Source organism: Hyperoodon ampullatus (assembly GCF_949752795.1).
Source record: "Hyperoodon ampullatus genome assembly, chromosome: 10".
Classification (NCBI taxonomy): Eukaryota; Metazoa; Chordata; class Mammalia; order Artiodactyla; family Ziphiidae; genus Hyperoodon; species Hyperoodon ampullatus.
Genome location: NC_136923.1, coordinates 27,717,464 through 27,737,841, shown reverse-complemented (window position 1 = coordinate 27,737,841; position 20,378 = coordinate 27,717,464). Strand labels below are relative to the sequence as shown.

At 43.4% G+C, this 20,378-nt stretch overlaps 1 protein-coding gene across 18 annotated transcripts in view; it reads right to left on the bottom strand.

Moving 5' to 3' along the window:
- CADPS (calcium dependent secretion activator) overlaps window positions 1-20,378 on the bottom strand; it is a gene marked incomplete at both ends in the record, with an annotated part of 485,811 nt that overhangs the window by 250,706 nt on the left and 214,727 nt on the right. For all 18 annotated transcript variants that reach the window (XM_079713702.1, XM_079713696.1, XM_079713695.1 and 15 more), the window contains one exon: window positions 15,994-16,074. In XM_079713702.1, the coding sequence (XP_079569828.1) occupies window positions 15,994-16,074 (81 nt within the window). The remainder of the gene's footprint in view (window positions 1-15,993; window positions 16,075-20,378) is intronic.

The window sequence follows — 20,378 nt, the reverse complement described above, 5'->3', positions numbered from 1 at the left end:
TCTTTTATCTCAGAATCCTCACCTGAAGTCTGACTTATGTGCATACCCGGAACCAGTTTCCATGGACAGTGATGTCATGTTGAATTGCTTAGGCCTGAGTTATTTCCTCTGTCCCTGTGGCTCAGGGTAGAACTCCACCTGGGTCACACGGAACATGAATTGGTTTGCCAATTCTGGGTGGCAGAAAAATAAGATGTCTAATATGTGGGCATCTGACTTAAAGTCATCCAGCTAATTCTACTAAGTGGCCAGCAATCAACTGGATTTAATCTCTCAAGCAACTGAACTGAGAGATATTGAGTTTGCGATCAGTGGTGAAACTGCAACAGTAAGATCATAAAGATAGACTCTTGGGTGGTTGCCATATTGTCCATATTGGACCCAGTGAAAGCAGAGTAAGAACTTGACAAAGAGTGAGAAAGAGATGGGGAGATAGAGGGGGGAGAGAGACTGTGAGAGAGAAGGAGGGAGGGAGGGAGGGAGGAGGGAAGGAAGAGAAGAGGTTATTTAGAGTCACAGAAAGGAACTTTGACTTTTATTGGTTTTCTAATTCTAAGAAAGCCAAGTTATTCCTCTTGCAGTTTAGATCCTTGAGATTCTCTTATTTTCCTTTCAATACTCAAGACTCATATCTTCGAAACTTTTGCACTGTGGGCTGGCTTTTTATCATTCTTGGGCTCAATCAGAGGACAAATATGAGCCTCAAAAATGTGGGTATCCTTTATGACAAAGGCCCTGGGCTGCTGGGCCATCATCACTTAGAAAATATTTACTGCCACCCAAACTGTGCCTGGCACAGTGTTAGGCGTGGGGAGATCATGATGAAAGGATGTGAACTGTTCTGGAGCTTTACAGCTAGCAGAGAGAAAGATCTTTAAGGAAACGTCAAGGTAGATGCTTGAGGGAAGTAGATGAGAAGTGATCTCTTCCTGAGAGAATCAGGGGTAGCCTTCTGGAGAAGGTGACCCTCAGGCTGAGAGTCTGACGGATGAGGAACCGTTTGACACCGGGTTGAGTTGGCTGAGACAGGGCCACTTTTATTTGCTCTTTTCTGAGAAATAGGTAATAGGCAACCACGAATCCAAGAAGGTCTATATAACTGAATGTGGTCACAAAATACTTCCCCATCTTCTTTTGAATATGGTCCTTCTAACGAGTGAAGAGAAGAGTGAGATAAGTTAATTGATGTTAAAGGCTGCCAAGCAGCACAGGTTACATACTAACAGCCTGAAGGCTGGGACACTGATCTATCTCTTTCTTCCTTGTACTGGAGCCCAAACCTTATAACTATATGGGATATTGGAGGAGCTGGGTAAGTGTATCTTTGATTTTACTGGCAGCTGCTGGCCCTGCAGTTGCCATGGAGATGGAGAGAAAAACCATTGTGTCTGTGAAGTGGGTTCTCTCCTGCCAATCAGCCTTACTATCAAGTGAGGTCCCTTCATCACACCCATCTTTGGGACTCACTCAAGGCCTTTTAACTCCAAAGTCTTGAAATTTTGGAAGAAGACCCAGTGATTACAGACACCACAACTCTGGCCCAGAGCTGGCACCCACCAAACTTTCTGCAGGAGAATATTGGAAAAATCCAAAGAATGACCACTCCTCCCAGAACTTGGATAGCTACTAACGGCATCATAAAAAGATGCTTATAAAACTGAAGTCCAGGGCTTCCCTGGTGGCGCAGTGTTTGGGGGTCCGCCTGCCGATGCAGGGGACACGGGTTCGAGCTCCGGTCCGGGAGGATCCCACATGCCACGGAATGGCTGGGCCTGTGGGCCATGGCCGCTGAGCCTGCGCGTCCGGAGCCTGTGCTCCACAACGGGAGACGCCACAACAGTGAGAGGCCCACGTACCGCAAAAAAAAAAAAAAAGAAAAGAAAAAAACCTGAAGTCTGGGGACTTCCCTGGTGGTGCAGGGCTTAAGAATCCATCTGCCAATGCAGGGGACATGGGTTTGATCCCTGGTCCAGGAAGATCCCTCATACTGTGGAGCAACTAAGCCCGTGCGCCACAACTACTGAGCCTGCGCTCTAGAGCCCGAGAGCCACAACTACTGAAGCCCGTGCGCCTAGAGCCTGTGCTCTGCAACAAGAGAGGCCACCGCAATGAGAAGCCCACACACCACAACGAAGAGTAGCCCCTGCTCGCCTCAACTAGAGAAAGCCCGCGCGCAGCAATGAAGACAAAAAAATATATATATAATAAATAGAAATAAATTTTAAAAAACCCACTGAAGTCTGCAAGGGAAAACAAGGCCATTTTTCTATTCTGAGTACTTAAGCCTTGAGAAGGAATAGCATTCTGTCAATCTAGGCTGAGTTTCTAAAGGGGTCTTCAACGGCAGCCCCACTATAAACACATTTCAAAAGCAGCCTCACAGACATTAGAAGGCATTTTGGGCACAGGTATTATATTAATAGTTTCCTGGATTGGTCTTTTTACTCAAAGCTGTTCTTAAGTGGCTTAGTTTTACTTCCTCAGCTTTTATGAATTAGGTGGACTTCCTTTTCCTTGAATGAACGCCCTGGGCATTTAGATTTTTCTTTGAACTCAGATTCCCCTGGGTTCTTAGCTGCCTGACAAAGGCCAGAGTCAGGGAGATGCTCCCTACACACATTCTTTTTTTTTTTTTTTCTTTTCTTTGCGGTATGTGGGCCTCTCACTGTTGTGGCCTCTCCCGTTGCGGAGCACAGGCTCCGGACGTGCAGGCTCAGCGGCCATGGCTCACGGGCCCAGCCTCTCCGCGGCATGTGGGATCTTCCCAGACCGGGGCCCGAACCCGTGTCCCCTGCATCGGCAAGCGGACTCTCAACCACTGCGTCACCAGGGAAGCCCCCTACACACATTCTTGCAGGCCAAAAATTGAACTAAATTTCTACCATGTGCTTGGACACAGGGTAGATGCCAGGTACAACAACATTCACTTCTAAGCTGGGGGTGCTATCATTCTCTGGTAGAAGAGGATTCCACTTTTATCTGCTTGTTGGCAATGTATGGAGGAGAACTTCTCCATCTGGGAAATATCTGGATGTCATTTCTCACCTAGGCACATCATCAGTATCTGCAATGGGACCGTGGTATGAGATGGTCATTTTGCTTCTGCAGAGAATGTGGTTTAAATGGCAACTCCCCACTGAAATGACAGCTTGAAAAAACAATGGTGTTTCACTCCCAGACCTCTGCCTCTATTATAAAAGCAGCAGTATTTGTCTTATATAACCAGCTCAAGAATTTTGGAATTTTACCCAAAATGTGGCCAAAAGAACTGGCAAATATCACAGCAGCACTAATGCCACAAGCTGCCTGTTTAAGCTCCAATGTCAACGGCTAATCACACAATTTAAATAACTTAGGCTTAATTCCTGGGTGAAATTTGGGGACTCTTTAACATCAACACGAGAGGATTTGGGAAAATGTTTGAGCAGGGATTAAGAAGTCTTTTCTACCAGATTTTTTAAAAATGCATTCAGATCTCTTCATGGATCTTTTAAGGCAGAGTGTCAGATGTTCACAGTGAGGGCTCACACAGCCATCTCTGATGATTCGTTGGATGTTGGTGTGACTGAACTGATAGACTGCAGGGTAGGGATGCGGGTAGAGGAAAGCCACCTTGCACTTGCCTCCCTTCTCTCCCAGGAAGAAAGGACAAACATTTGCCTTTTGTAAGCACAAAAGAGGATAAGAATGCTGCTGGCAGAACCACCGAGGTCCCCACCACCTCTTTCCCAGATGCCAAGGAAATCAAAGTGGAAGGGATTCAGAATTCCAGGAGCCCATTCTGCCTGCTGCTTTTGCTTCATTTGGGCTTCTGCATAAACTGAAGGGAATGCACAGCAAATTTTCGTGCAAGAGAGAAAGCAGTTTCTGGGATGGGCAACCGTCAGGGAGGGAGGAGCTGGGGGCAGTCTTGTCCTGGTGTAACTGCCTGTCATCTGACTACTCAAAAGAAAGAATGTGAAACTTGGAATTAAAGCACTCGGCTTTCTACTTACTGGCTGTGTGAACTTTGATATGTCACTTAAACTCTTGGATGTGCCTGAACTGCGGAAAATCATCGTTAACTTGCAGGATCATTTGTCACAGGTCTAAATGAGAGTTTACGTGAACTGCATAGCCAGTGCAAATTAATAAAGGCCTCATCAGCAGAGAGAGAAGTCAGGATGCAGAAAGGTGAAGGCCTGGGTGAAGGGCATGTTGGATCTTTGGATTGGGGCGATGGGGAAATGAGGCTCTATGTTTGGGAAGGCATTTTGTAATGGTAGTGTGCATACTGGTTAAGAGAGAAGGTTCTGGTCAGTGAATGAGCTTGGCCAAGGCCTCTGATGTCTGTGCTGCAGCCTCCTCTATGACATGAGAATACTAGGAGCACCTTTCTCATAAAGTTGTTGGAGGGTTAGGTAGGTTCTCAAATGTAAAATGCTTAGAAGAGAGTTGGGCACATAGTAAACACCGCATAAGCAACAGTTATTTTGTCCATATCTTCGAGGGGCTCCTAATTCATAATGATCACCCTGCCCAGAGCCTTACCTTGTCGGTACCACCCTCTCCCTCAGTGATGTATCTCTAGCATCCACGTGTTCACTGAGACCCTCACCCCCTTTCCACGGTGGACTGATCGATTGCTCTAGGGGTTGGCCCTTGAACTAAGCGGGGCCAGTCAGAAGCCTGAGTCTTGAAATTGTGAATGTGAGGGGGTAGTGAGAAAAGCGGAAAGAGGAGATTGGGAAAAAGATTTGAGAGAGAGGTTGACTGGCTGAATGGTTTCCCATTTGGCCATCCTGGAAATACGGAGAACTGTGGAACAGCCATGTTTCCCATCTGAGAAGCAAAGAAAGATGGTTTGCAGAGAAAGAAGGAATAATGAATGGGACACACAGACTCAAGGGAAGAGGGAAAGTCCTGACCACTTGGTGGCCCCTGGCTCCACTCCCTTCCTAGGTCTTGGCTGTACCTTGCCCATGGGCTCTGTGAGACATTCCTTGATCCCTAGAATCAATCCCCTCTTTTAAAAGCTTCCTTGAGTTGGTGCTTCTAATTTGCAATCAAGACACTCTACCCATCTTATAATTCAGAGAACACAGTGAATTATGTATGATGGATGACATCTATCTCCAGGAATTTCTGGTTATGATATTTACAGGAGCTGATGTTCAGCCATATGGGTTGAATTGCACACCCTCAATAAAATTCACTGTGATGCTACAAATAGAAAAATCAGGGCATGCTAAAAGAAGATACGCATGGGTGCTTTGTTTCAATATCTTTTCAGGAACTAGCCTGTATCTGAAAACTTGATATTTAATTTTTAGCAGATGAGATACTTCTCACTCTTCCTCAGTATTAGCCAGGATGGTTTAAGCAGAAGTAGAATTTCCTTTTCTTGGAATCCAACTAAACTGAAGGAAAAAGTTACACAGTTGATGGTCAGGAAAAAGTAGATCCAGTGGCTTGAACACCGAGGATCTCAGTATATTCTGTTTATCTTTGTATGTATGTGAGCTTCACTCTTTTATCTTCCTTCCCCTACACTGAAGAAATGAACATGGCTGCAGACATCTTTCTACCACTACAAGACACAGCTCTGTTGGCCTACAGTCCACAGGTCCCAGTGAAGGGGTTCATTGGTTTAGTTGCATCCATTTCTGGACCAGTTTAGTTGCATCCATTTCTGGACCAATCACTAATGGCCGGGGCAGGCTGGGAAATGTGATTGGTTCCACGTGGGTGAGGAGTCCACTTCCAGAACCAAGTAACTGTGGCAAGGGGGCCATTGGCATGAATGAATATTGTAAAAGAAGACAGGCAATTTCCAGGAGAACAGGAGATAGTAGTGGGCAGATTCTCATAGAAATCCTCCTGAATGTTTAAATATACCCTCCATATACTTTGAAATATACTCTCCATATACTTTGACCAAGATTTACTTTAGTTGCCTATTTCATTGTCCAAGAAAGTCTAGTTCTAAGTTGTCAGAAACATCCTATTAGGTATCAAAATACCCAGTGGTGTGGGCCAAGGGAGAGAGTTCTTTGGTTTTTTTTAACATCTTTATTGGAGTATAATTGCTTTACAATGGTGTGTTAGTTTCTGCATTATAACAAAGTGAATCAATTATACATATACATATGTCCCATATCTCTTCCCCCTTGCGGCTCCCTCCCTTCGACCCTCCCTATCCCACCCCTCTAGGTGGTCACAAAGCACTGAGCATCAGCTTCCCACTAGCTATCTATTTTACATTTGGTAGTGTATATTATGTCCACGCAGCTCTCTCACTTTGTCCCAGCTTACCATTCCCCTTCCCTGTAACCTAAAGTCCATTCTCTAGTAGGTCTGCATCTTTATTCTCGACTTGCCTCTAGATTCATGACCTTTTTTTTTTTTTTTTTTTTAGATTCCATATATATGTGTTAGCATATGGTATTTGTTTTTCTCTTTCTGACTTACTTCACTCTGTATGACAGGCTCTAGGTCCATCCACATCACTACAAATAACTCAATTTCATTTCCTTTTATGGCTGAGTAATATTTCATTGTATATATGTGCCACATCTTCTTTATCCATTCATCTGTTGATGGACACTTAGGTTGCTTCCATGTCCTGGCTATTGTAAATAGAGCTGCAATGAACATTTGGGTGCATGTGTCATTTTGAATTATGGTTTTCTCAGGGTATATGCCCAGTAGTGGGATTGCTGGGTCATATGGTAGTTCTATTTTGAGTTTTTTAAGGAACCTCCATACTGTTCTCCATAGTGGCTATATCAATTTACATTCCAACCAACAGTGCAAGAGGGTTCCCTTTTCTCCACACCCTCTCCAGCATTTATTGTTTGTAGATTTTTTGATGATGGCCATTCTGACTGGTGTGAGATGGTATCTCATTGTAGTTTTGATTTCCATTTTTCTAATGATTAATGATGTTGAGCATTCTTTCATGTGTCTGTTGGCAATCTGTATATCTTCTTTGGAGAAATATCTATTTAGGTCTTCTGCCCATTTTTCGATTGGGTTGTTTTTTTTGATATTGAGCTGCATGAGCTGCTTGTCAATTTTGGAGATTAATCCTTTGTCAGTTGCTTCATTTGCAAATATTTTCTCCCATTCTGAGGGTTGTCTTTTTGCCTTTTTTATGGTTTCCTTTGCTGTGCAAAAGCTTTTAAGTTTCATTAGGCTCCATTTGTTTATTTTTGTTTTTATTTCCTTTCCTCTAGGAGGTGGGTCAAAAAGGATCTTGCTGTGATTTATGTCATAGAGTGTTCTGCCTATGTTTTCCTCTAAGAGTTTTATAGTGTCTGGCCTTACATTTAGGTCTTTAATCCACTTTCAGTTTATTTTTGTGTATGGTGTTAGGGAGTGTTCTAATTTCATTCTTTTACATGTAGCTGTCCAGTCTTCCCAGCACCCCTTATTGAAGAGGCTGTCTTTTCTCCACTGTATATTCTTGTCTCCTTTATCAAAGATAAGGTGACCATATGTGCATGGGTTTATCTCTGGGCTTTCGATCCTGTTCCATTGATCTATATTTCTGTTTTTGTGCCAGTACCATATTGTCTTGATTACTGTTATCTTTGTAGTATAGTCTGAAGTCAGGGAGCCTGATTCCTCCAGCTCCGTTTTTCTTTCTCAAGATTGCTTTGGCTATTCGGGGTCTTTTGTGTTTCCATACAAATTGTGAAACTTTTTGTTCTAGTTCTGTGAAAAATGTCAGTGGTAGTTTGATACGGACTGCATTGAATCTGTAGATTGCTTTGGGTAGTATAGTCATTTTCACAATGTTGATTCTTCCAGTCCAAGAACATGGTATATCTCTCCATCTATCTGTATCATCATTAATTTCTTTCATCAGTGTCTTATAATTTTCTGCATACAGGTCTTTTGTCTCCTTAGGTAGGTTTATTCCTAGATATTTTATTCTTTTGGTTGCAATGGTAAATGGGAGAGTTTTCTTAATTTCACTTTCAGATTTTTCATCATTAGTATATAGGAATGCTAGATTTCTGTGCATTAATTTTGTATCCTGTTACTTTACCAAATTCATTGATTAGCTCTAGTAGTTTTCTGATAGCATCTTTAGGATTCTCTATGTATAGTATCATGTCATCTGCAAACAGTGACAGCTTTACTTCTTCTTTTCCAATTTGGATTCCTTTTATTTCTCTTTCTTCTCTGACTGCTGTGGCTAAAACTTCCAAAACTATGTTGAATAATAGTGGTGAGAATGGGCAACCTTGTCTTGTTCCTGATGTTAGTGGAAATGGTTTCACTTTTTCACCATGGAGGACGATGTTGGCTGTGGTTTGCCATATATGGCCTTTATTATGTTGAGGAAAGTTCCCTCTATGCCTACTTTCTGGAGTGTTTTTTATCATAAATGGGTGTTGAACTGTCGAAAGCTTTCTCTGCATCTATTGAGATAATCATATGGTTTTTCTCCTTCAATTTGTTAATATGGTGTATCACATCGATTGATTTGCTTATATTGAAGAATCCTTGCATTCCTGAGATAAACCCCACTTGATCATGGTGTATGATCCTTTTAATGTGCTGCTGGATTCTGTTTCCTAGTATTTTTTGAGGATTTTTGCATCTATGTTCATCAGTGATATTGGCCTGTAGTTTTCTTTCTTTGTGACATCTTTGTCTGGTTTTGGTATCAGGGTGATGGTGGCCTCGTAGAATGAGTTTGGGAGTGTTCCTCCCACTGCTATATTTTGGAAGAGTTTGAGAAGGATAGGTGTTAACTCTTCTCTAAATGTTTGATAGAATTCGCCTGTGAAGCCATCTGGTCCTGGGCTTTTGTTTGTTGGAAGATTTTTAATCACGGTTTCAATTTCAGTGCTTGTGATTGGTCTGTTTATATTTTCTATTTCTTCCTGGTTCAGTCTTGGAAGGTTGTGCATTTCTAAGAATTTGTCCATTTGTTCCAGGTTGTCCATTTTATTGGCATAGAGTTGCTTGTAGTAATCTCTCATGATCCTTTGTATTTCTGCAGTTTCAGTTGTTACTTCTCCTTTTTCATTTCTAATTCTGTTGATTTGAGTCGTCTTCTCCCTTTTTTGTTCATGAGTCTGGTTAATGGTTTATCAATTTTGTTTATCTTCTCAAAGAACAAGCTTTTAGTTTTACTGATCTTTGCTATCGTTTCCTTCATTTCTTTTTCATTTATTTCTGATCTGATCTTTATGATTTCTTTCCTTCTGCCCAAGTTTGGGGTTTTTTTGTTCTTCTTTCTCTAATTGCTTTAGGTGTAAGGTTAGGTTGTTTATTTGAGATGTTTCTTGTTTCTTAAGGTAGGATTGTATTGCTATAAACTTCCTTCTTCAAACTGCTTTTGCTGTATCCCATAGATTTTGGGTCGTCATGTTTCATTGTCATTTGTTTCTAAGTATTTTTTGATTTCCTCTTTGATTTCTTCAGTGATCTCTTGGTTATTAAGTACTGTGTTGTTTAGCCTCCATGTGTTCGTGTTTTTTACAGATTTTTTCCTGTAATTGATATCTAGTCTCATAGCGTTGTGTTCAGAAAAGATACTTGATACGATTTCAATTTTCTTAAATTTACCAAGGCTTGATTTGTGATCCAAGATAAGATCTGTCCTGGAGAATGTTCCATGAGCATTTGAGAAGAATGCGTATTCTGTTGTTTTTGGATGAAATGTCCTATAAATATCAATTAAGTCCAACTTGTTTAATATATCATTTAAAGCTTGTGTTTCCTTATTTATTTTCATTTTGGATGACCTGTCCATTGGTTAAAGTGGGGTGTTAAAGTCCCCTACTATGATTGTGTCCCTGTCGATTTCCCCTTTTATGGCTGTTAGTATTTGCCTTATGTACTGAGGTGCTCCTATGTTGGGTGCATAAATATTCACAATTACTATATCTTCTCTTTGGATTGATCCCTTGATCATTATGTAGTGTCCCTCTTTGTCTCTTGTAATAGTCTTTGTTTTAAAGTCTATTTTGTCTGATATGAGAACTGCTACTCCAGCTTTCTTTTGATTTCCATTTGCATGGAATATCTTTTTCCATCCCCTCACTTTCAGTCTGTATGTGTCCCTAGGTCTGAAGTGGGTCTCTTGTAGACAGCATATATACGGGTCTTGTTTTTGTATCCATTCAGCCAATCTATGTCTTTTGGTTGGAGCATTTAATCCATTTACATTCAAGGTAATTATCGATATGTATGTTCCTATTACCATTTTCTTAATTGTTTTGGGTTTGTTATTGTAGGTCTTTTCCTTCTCTTGTGTTTCCTGCCTAGAGAAGTTCCTTTAGCACTTGTTGTAGAGCTGGTTTGGTGATGCTGAATTCTCTTAGCTTTTGCTTGTCTGTAAAGGTTTTAATTTCTCTGTCAAATCTGAATGAGATCCTTGCTGGGTAGAGTAATCTTGGTTGCAGGTTTTTCTCCTTCATCACTTTAAATTTGTCCTGCCAGTCCCTTCTCACGTGCAGAGTTTCTGCTGAAAGATCAGCTGTTAACCTTATGGGGATTCCCTTGTGTATTATTTGTTGTTTTTCCCTTGCTGCTTTTAATATTTTTTCTTTACATTTATTTTTTTTTAAAGTAAGAGTGTTTGTTTGTTTGTTTATTTATTTATGGCTGAGCTGGGTCTTCATTGCTGTGCGAGGGCTTTCTCTAGTTGTGGCAAGCAGGGGCTACTCTTCACTGCGATGTGCGGGCTTCTCATTGTGGTGGCTTCTTCTGTTGCGGAGCATGGGCTCTAGGCATGCGGGCTCAGTAGTTGTGGCTCACAGGCTCCAGAGCGCAGGCTCAGCAGTTGTGGCACACGGGCTTAGTTGCTCTGTGGCATGTGGGATCTTCCCGGACCAGGGATCAAACCCATGTCCCCTGCGTTGACAGACAAATTCCCAACCACTGCGCCACCAGGGAAGTCCCTGTATTTAATTATTATTATTATTATTTTTGCAGTACGCAGGCCTCTCACTGTTGTCGCCACTCCCATTGCGGAGCACAGGCTCCGGACGTGCAGGCTCAGTGGCCATGGCTCACGGGCCCAGCCGCTCCGCGGCATGTGGGATCTTCCCAGACCGGGGCACGAACCCGTGTCCCCTGCGTCGGCAGGCGGACTCTCAACCACTGCGCCACCAGGGAAGCCCCCCTGTATTTAATTTTTGATAGTGTGATCAATATGTGTCTTGACGTGTTTCTCCTAAGATTTATCCTGTATGGGACTCTCTGTGCTTCCTGGACTTGATTAACTATTTCCTTTCCCATATTATGGAAGTTTTTTACTGTAATTTTTTCAAATATTTTCTCAGTCCATTTCTTTTTCTCTTCTTCGTCTGGGACCCCTATAATTTGAATGTTGGTGCATTTAATGTTGTCCCAGAGGTCTCTGAAACTGTCCTCAATTCTTTTCATTCTTTATTCTGCTCTGCAGTAGTTATTTCCACTATTTTATCTTCCAGGTCACTTATCCGTTTTTCTGCCTCAGTTATTCTGCTATTGATCCCTCTAGAGAATTTTTAATTTCATTTATTTTGTTGTTCATCATTGTTTGTTTGCTCTTTGGTTCTTCTAGGTCCTTGTTCAACGTTTCTTGTATTTTCTCCCTTCTATTTCCAAGATTTTGGATCATCTTTATTATCATTATTCTGAATTCTTTTTCAGGTAGACTGCCTATTTCCTCTTCATTTGTTAGGTCTGGTGGGTTTTTGCCTTGCTCCTTCATCTGCTGTGTGTTTCTCTGTCTTCTCATTTTGCTTAACTTATTGTGTTTGGGGTCTCCTTTTTGCAGGCTGCAGGTTCATAGTTCCCATTGTTTTTGGTGTCTGTCCCCAGGGGCTAAGGTTGGTTCAGTGGGTTGTGTAGGCTTCCTGGTGGAGGGGACTAGTGCTGTGCTCCGGTGGATGAGGCTGGATCTTGTCTTTTTGGTGGGCAGGTCCACATCTGGTGGTGTGTTTTGGTGTGTCTGTGTCCTTATTGTGATTTCAGGCAGCCTCTCTGCTGATGGATGAGGTTGTGTTCCTGTCTTTCTACTTGTTTGGCATAAAGTGTCCAGCACTGTAGCTTGCTGGCTGTTGTGTGGAGCTGGGTTTTGGTGCTGAGATGGAGATCTCTGGGAGATTTTCGCCGTTTGATATAACGTGGAGCTGGGAGGTCTCTGAACTTGGCTCTCCCACCTCAGAGGCACAGCCCTGACGCCTGGCTGGAGCACCAAGAGCCTTTCATCCACACAGCTCAGAATAAAAGGGGGAAAAGAAAGAAAGAAAGAAAGAAGAAGATAAAATAAAGTAAAAATAAAATAAAATAAAGTCATTAAAGTAAAAAATAATTATTAAGAAAAAATTTTTAGTAAGTAAAAAAGAAAAAAAAGGACAGACAGAACCCTAGGACAAATGGTAAAAGCAAAGTTATACCGACAGAATCACACACAGAAGCATACACATACAAACTCAGAAAAAGAGAAAAAGGGAAAAAAATATATATATATATTGTTGCTCCCAAAGTCCACCTCCTCAATTTGGGATGATTCATTGTCTATTCAGGTATTCCACAGATGCAGGGTACATCAAGTTGATTGTGGAGATTTAATCCGCTGCTCCTAAGGCTGCTGGGAGAGAGTTCCCTTTCTCTTCTTTGTTCTCACAGCTCCCGAGGGTCAGCTTTGGATTTGGACCTGCCTCTTCGTGTAGGTCGCCTGAGGGTGTCTGTTCCCGCCCAGATAGGATAGGGTTAAAGGAGCAGCTGATTCGGGCTCTGGCCGGGGTGGGGGTGGGGCGCGGCAGAGGCCGGCATGACGTTGTACTAGCCTGAGGCACACCGTGCGTTCTCCCTGGGAAGTTGTCCCTGGATCCCAGGACCCTGGCAGTGGCGGGCTGCACAGGCTCCCGGGAGGGGAGGTGTGGAGAGTGACCTGTGCTTGTACACAGGCTTCTTGGTGGCGGCAGCAGCAGCCCCAGCGTCCCACGCCCGTCTCTGGCGTCCGCGCTTTTAGCCGCGGCTCGCGCCCGTCTCTGGAACTCCTTTAAGCAGTGCTCTTAATCCCCTCTCCTCACGCACCAGGAAACAAAGAGGCAAGAAAAAGTCTCTTGCCTCTTCGGCAGCTCCAGACCTTTTCCCGGACTCCCTCCCGGCTAGCCGTGGCGCACTAGCCCCCTTCAGGCTGTGTTCACGCCGCCAACCCCAGTCCTCTCCCTGCGCTCTGACCGAAGCCCGAGCCTCAGCTCCCAGCCCCGCCCGCCCCAGCGGTCGAGCAGACAAGCCTCTCGGGCTGGTGAGTGCCGGTCGGTCCCGGTCCTCTGTGCGGGAATCTCTCCGCTTTGCCCTCCACACCCCTGTTGCTGTGCTCTCCTCCGCGGCCCCGAAGCTCCCCCCCTCCGCCACCCGCAGTCTCCGCCCGCGAAGGGGCTTCTAGTGTGTGGAAACCTTTCCTCCTTCACAGCTCCCTCCCTCTGGTGCGGGTCCCGGTCCCTATTCTTTCGTCTCTGTTTTTTCTTTTTTCTCTTGCCCTACCCAGGTACGTGGGGAATTTCTTGCCTTTTCGGGGGTCTGAGGTCTTCTGCCAGCGTTCACTAGGTGTTCTGTAGGAGTTGTTCCACATGTAGAGGTATTTCTGATGTATTTGTGGGGAGGAAGGTGATCCCCGCATCTTACTCTTCCGCCATCTTGAAGCTCCGCGGGAGAGTTCTTTGATCTATTGTTCAGAGATGAGCAACTTGGCGCACTGTGTAACGGTTGTTCACCCATGGTCTTTTAATAATTAAAATTAGCTTACGCAAGTTTCTAAAATTATGTTAAGACTTAAAAGTAAACAAGACAACTAAAATAAAGGTGCCATGAGCTTGTTTTTGAAGTGTGTGTGTGTGTGTGTGTGTGTAAAATTTTCTGTAAGTGGCACGAATACTTATTAGTTGGGGATATAATAGTTGCCTAAGGGCAGGGCATGCACCAAATGACCTCTATTTTCTGGATAATCTGCTGAGGAGGTGCTGAATTTAGAGAAGTACATTCTGAAGCCTTATTGATGTTTACTCCCACATTAAGCAGGATTTTCAAACATAAGAGCCTTTTACACTACCTTTAGCCAGAGAACTACATACTACTTTTAGCCACCAGACTGACCCGACCATAAACTTTGAAGGTGTCCAAAAACAAGATGCAAAACGTTTCAACACAACTGCTTGAGCACGAAAGGGGATTTTCCTGCTTCTTGGAGTCTCTCTTCGGTTTCTCTTCCAGTAGAATTCTTTTCCACGTGTACAAATCCTGAGACACTTCTTTCCATAGAGAGGAAGGCTGAACACCAAGCTCCAGCCTGTGCTCATCCTCCCCCACACCCCGACCCCCATTTTTAAATTTTGCACGTAGGGTGAGCCCAGTCCTAATACTTAGACTTGAGTGAAGGGTCCATTGTAGCCTCTTAACTAGTACCTCTGATGTTCAGCCTAGATCTTCCCATCTCTAAAACAAGAATAACTGAAATGCCCTTATAGAACTGTTTGGAGGATGGAATGAGATGGCATATGTAAAGCATGTAACATGCTTGATACAGAGTCAGTGCTCAAGAAATGCCACTAGCATGATTACTGTTAACACAAATAGTAGAACAGTAAGAATAGGAGATAGGGGCTTCCCTGGTGGCGCAGTGGTTGAGAGTCTGCCTGCCGATGCAGGAGACACAGGTTCGTGCCCCAGTCCGGGAAGATCCCATGTGCCACGGAGTGGCTGGGCCCGTGAGCCATGGCCGCTGAGCCTGCGCGTCCGGAGCCTGTGCTCCACAATGGGAGAGGCCACAAGAGGCCCGCGTACCGCAAAAAAAAAAAAAAAAAAAAAAAAAAAAAAAAAAGAATAGGAGATAATGCTTAGGCTCCCAATCCTCAACAGGGAGACATCCCAACCCTAGAGCGATCCCATCTACTGGGAGACTCAGACATGTAAATGAATAGTCACCATTCAATGAACTGTCATAATAAAGGTTTACACGTGGCAAGAAGAAAGCACAAAGTGGGGAGGATGAGCTCAGCTCTTAGAGAAGCGGTTTTCAGTTGAGGACTGAAGGCTGAGTAGGAGAGCTTGCTAAGTGGAGGAGAGGAGAAAGGTCATTCCACGCTGAAACACTAGTGGGTACAAAGGCACTGAGGTTGGAAAGGGCCTGGGATATTCAGAGGGAGACATTCTGTATAGCTGGAATGGGGAGCTCTGGTGGGAAAGTTGTGGGAGGTGAGGTCAATAAAGAAGGATATGGTCTGTGGATTAAGAGCCTTGAATATCATTCTAAAGCAGTGAGATTTTGTTCTGGGGACACTGGGGGATTCTATTGAAGGATTTTGAGGCTCTGTTATGAGATGTTCATATATGAGGTTTAGAATGATGATTACATGCAGGATGGACAGGAGACAGGGAGGGAGTGAAGCCAGGGATATACCCATTAGGAGGCTATTGTAAGATCCAGGCGTGGAAGATGAGGGGCCTGAATCAAAGCACTAGCAGTGGTGCTGGAAACCAGTAAAGGGATCTGACCCACATTTGGGAGGCAGAATCGAGAAGTCAGGTGGCAGACGGAGTGTGGAGTGTTCTGGGGAGGAAGGAGAAATTGACAATGACTGGGAGGTTTCATCCGTAGTAACTGCGTGGAGGCCACGTGAGGAGGAGTCTATGCAGGCGTGTGTACTCGGCAGGAGGAAGACGATAGGCAGTAAGATTTGGAACACATCCAACCTGAAATGCAGGGGACTGGCCACGTGGAAGTGCTCGACAGACGGATGGAAATGTAAGTCTGGGACTCAGAAGAAAGGTGAGGCTGGAGTTTGAATATTGACTGGAGGATAGGAAATACATGAGCTGTGTCGAGGACACTTGCCCTGAGAAAGAAGGGTTGAGGACCCTACCAGGTGATTATCCTCATCTTCCTGAGAAGATAAAATTCTCAGTTTTATCTTTCCACGGCCCTTAATGATCAGTGCACTTCCAGTGTGGGACTTTGGCCCGGTCCCCCAGCACATGTCCCCAGAGTTTCCTTACCCTGGCTATTTGGTCTGCCATTTGGAGACGTCCATCCAGCTCTCGTCTGATCTGGGCTGCTTGCTCATCTGGATTGTCCAGCTGCACAAAAGCACAAATGTGGAGACTTTCAGTTTGGGTGACAAAAGCCAAGGAACTCATGACTTCACACCCAGACTACTCGGTGCCCCCATAGACCTATTCCACTAAAACGTAAGAATCGTGTGACACATGAATCCAGTTTGAGGGAAATCCCAAGTTAAATCCTTTTAAGGAGAATGTGATGTGGTACGCAGGCTGTTACTAAGCAAGACATCTAAATGCACTTGAATAAGAACCTCCTCTGAACTTCTAGGCAGCAGTGCTTCTAACGAGGGCCTGATGCAGCACTCCTGTTTTGGGGTCCAGCGAAGAAGTGTTTACAGGGCAGACATACAAGGAAGGAGATGGTAATATAACTGTTAGTATCGTACCGAGCAGACATAAGTCCGCATCCATAGCGCCTACATGGCATATATCCTGCTGCTCTCCCACCTCTGGACCGTGGATGATTAGTTAATAATTGCATCCTTTCTCTCTGAGCCCTGAGACCTTTTCAACCAGTACTCCAGATGGCTGCTACCTCTCAGCTGGTGTTGATATCTTATATACACTACTAGGTATAAAACAGATAACTAATGAGAACCTACTGTATAACAAAGGGAACTCTACTCAATGCTCTGTGGTGACCTAAATGCGAAGGAAATCCAAAAAGGAGGGGATATATATATATATACGTATAGCTGATTCACTCTGCTGTACAGCAGAAACATATTGTAAAGCAACTATACTCTAATAAAAATTAATTTAAAAAATTAAGCAGTAAAGTGGAAGTAGGTGCAAGCCTCCTTCTCCTAACTAATTAAATGCACGCATTAGAAACTGCACAGAGTATGCTTCAAGGGGAGGCCATCCGTAATCTGCTTGTGAAATTTGCAGTTAGATAGTTACCCACTCAGGTGATTTTTGCCACATCTACATTAAATTTGCATCTGGCTTAAAAAAAAATAAAAGAAATCTATCTTTGTCTTCTCTGATGGGTAGACAATTCCCTAACTTCTCTAGTGTCAGTTTTCCCATCCACAGAATGAAGGGGTTGGTTATGTAATCTCCATCATCCCTCTCCCATCTTTCTATAAATCTATGAAAGACATTGGCAAATATTTCTACAAAGGTCCATATAATTAACACTCTAGGCTTTGAGGGCCATAAGATCTCTGTTGCAGTGACTCAGATCTTCCAATGAGGTGTGAAAACGGACACAGACAACACGTAAATGAATGAGCACTGCTGTGTTCCAATAAAATTTTATGTACAACAGGTGGCGGGCCATAGTTACTGATCCCTGCTCCAGGAATTGAAGTTCTCTCTTTACTTCCAAGCAAGCCTAGCGTTATACTTCAAGCTGTAATTGAGTCTGCTTTGTTCAGTACCTGACAAATTATTTTATTCACAGAAAAGTTTAATAAGTAGGGAACAGTGACATTCAAGTGGAATGTGCTCTATTCTTCTTTTCAGAAAAGATTAACTCACAACAAAAAGTAGATAAAGAAATATGTGAGTTTTTTAAGTCCCTTTCTCTTAAAAGCCATTTTTATTCAGAAATCTGAAAAGTATGGAATTTTATTCAGAAATTTGAAAATGAAAACCAGCTCCGTGCTTAAAAAAGAATCTAATCTATGCTATGAAATGGTATAGAAAATAAGTTATTTCTAATATGATGTAAATAAGAACGCTGGACAATTTATGGTCATATTTTTGAAGCATCATGAGTAGTTTTCTTGGGTTTGTTATACAAAACATAAAAATCTATCTGGCTTTATGCTCTGCATTTTTATCACCCTGTTCAATTCAGGAGTTGCCTTATCTTCTCTTTCCCACAGTTTTGATGAGCAGGACTGTTTTCTAGATCATAAAGATGGGATTGTTACTTTTGGTCATATATTCTAAAGTAGCATTTCCAAACGGGTGTTCTGCTGAGCAACACACTTATTAGAGACTCCAGAAGAAAGGATCCAGAAGGGCTCCAAAAGAATGGCTAGAGGGCTTCCCTGGTGGCGCAGTGGTTGGGGGTCTGCCTGCCGGTGCAGGGGACACGGGTTCGTGCCCCAGGCCGGGAGGATCCCACATGCCGCAGAGCGGCTGGTCCCGTGAGCCATGGCCACTGGGCCTGCGCGTCCGGAGCCTGTGCTCCGCAACGGGAGAGGCCACAGCAGTGAGAGGCCCGTGTACCGCAAAAAAAAAAAGAATGGCTAGATAAGTTTGGAAAATGCTGTGTCGAAATGCACAAAATCTCTGAGAAGCTCAGCAGTAAGGAAATCTGTCAGATTTTGACCAACTCAACTATTATTTAACTTAAATTTTTATTTTTACATAATGCCGAGAGAACATGAGTTGGAAATCCTGTTCTAAATAAATAAAGAGAACCACTGGAGAGCGGTCACACCACTAACCAGTGGTCCCTCCATCACCACTTGCTAATAGGCACACGTGGGAAACATGGTATCCTCAGTGTTGGGTTTAAGCTCCAATGAACTGTTTTTATTCTATTCCCTTGGAAGCCCAAGACTTCTTCATACCCAGGTGCAAACCCACTGGGAACACTCAGAAATATCCTGTTCAAAATACATATGCAAAGAAAACATCTGACTACTTCACTGAGAAGAAGCAAAATGATTCGGTTAGGGGCTAAAGTTGGGGGGTTCTGTCAGAAGATACGGTGCTCAGAGGTTAAAACTGAAAAGAGAAAACAACCCAACAGAACCATCCCCATTATGAAATTTCTCAGATGTGTGTGAATCCTCCCACTGGCCTCACCAAATACAATTAGAAACAGCAGAGGATGCCAGCAGTGAAGATGAGCAGGCTAGGTCTACACAATGCTTCATTCATTGGTTCATTTATTCATTCATCTAATTTTTATGGAATGTCTTGCTATGCATGATACTGGAATACAGAAAGGAACAAGACAGACCCAGTTCCTGCCTCCATGGAACTTAAATCTAACAAGAACAGGTATGGCTATTTGAATAATCTGGACACAAAACAGAGAGGATTAGCATTTATTGATGCCTATTTCAGGACCAGGGACTGTATGACCTATATTAAAGCCTTCTCTAAGGGTTCCCAAGAAATAGATGTTAACGTGCATTATCCCAGGAAAAGGATTCTGGGGTCAAGAAACACTGCTCCTTCCTGAAAATTTATAATACATATTAGCATAATTAAGATTCAAAGAAATTCTAGAGTAAATCAGCTTGTTTAACTGTGTTTAACTTTGTCTTTGACACAATTTTTTCACTGAAAACAAGTATTTCACAGAGCAGTTTGAGAAATTCCCAAGTAAAACAACTTTATGAGGTATGTACCACTATTATTCCCATTTTACAGACGAGGACACCAAGTCTCTATAAGGTTCAGGAATGTGGTAAAGTGGCATGAGCCATTTGAAATGGGAGTTGGCTCTGCCTCAGACTGGAACTCTTTTGTTCTGCTTTATGTTGACTTTCTTCTTTAGTGTATTGTTTTGGTTTTCTAATTGGCCCTGACAACTAACTCCACACTCGTATGTGGTTCAATTTAATACAAAGAGCCACCACTGGGGGGCAGAGAAATGTCTACCGTCCATTTCCTATCATGAGTGATTTCTTCTGGGGATGTTGTTGCAGCGCAAAAGCCCTCCCTAAGAAATAACAGTAATGGGTATGTTCTTATCCTGGCTTTGCCACTTAGTAGCTGTGTGACCTTGGGCAAATTACTTAACCTCTCTGTGCTCAGGCCTCCTCATCTGAATAATCGGTATAATAAGTCTACCCCAAGGCTGTCATGAGGATTCACTGAGACCACAGATATAAAGCTTTCAGCTCAGTGCTTGGCACGCAGCAAACCCTCAGGAAACAGTGGCTGCTGTTTGCGTTATTAGAACAGCCCACGCTGGCTGTATTTCTGACACGGTCCACAATGGGGCATCGAAGATTCAGGTGAGAAAATGCCAGATGGGCTAGTGTCCCTCCCTGGTGTGGATGTGGGGTCTTGGTGTGATAGTCTGTGTCCGGAGAGGAAGGTGATGGAGGCTTCCATCTCTGGGTGAATTTCTTTGGCTTCTCAGTGTATCCTACTTTCTCCAGGGTAAGTCCTTTCCTCTGTTAGACTTTAATTAGCAGGAGTGGCCAGAAGGCGGATGCTGCTGCCTGAGAGCTAATGATCTGAAGGGAAGATGGCAACAGAAATGCAACCGAAGCTCCCAAAAATAGCCTGGTGTGAGAGAGAAGGCCATCCTCCATCAAAAGCCTCGACAGCCCCGCTCTATGAAACCCCCCAAAATAAAGAGAAATCAAGTAATTACCTTTCAACTGCTGGAAAGAAAA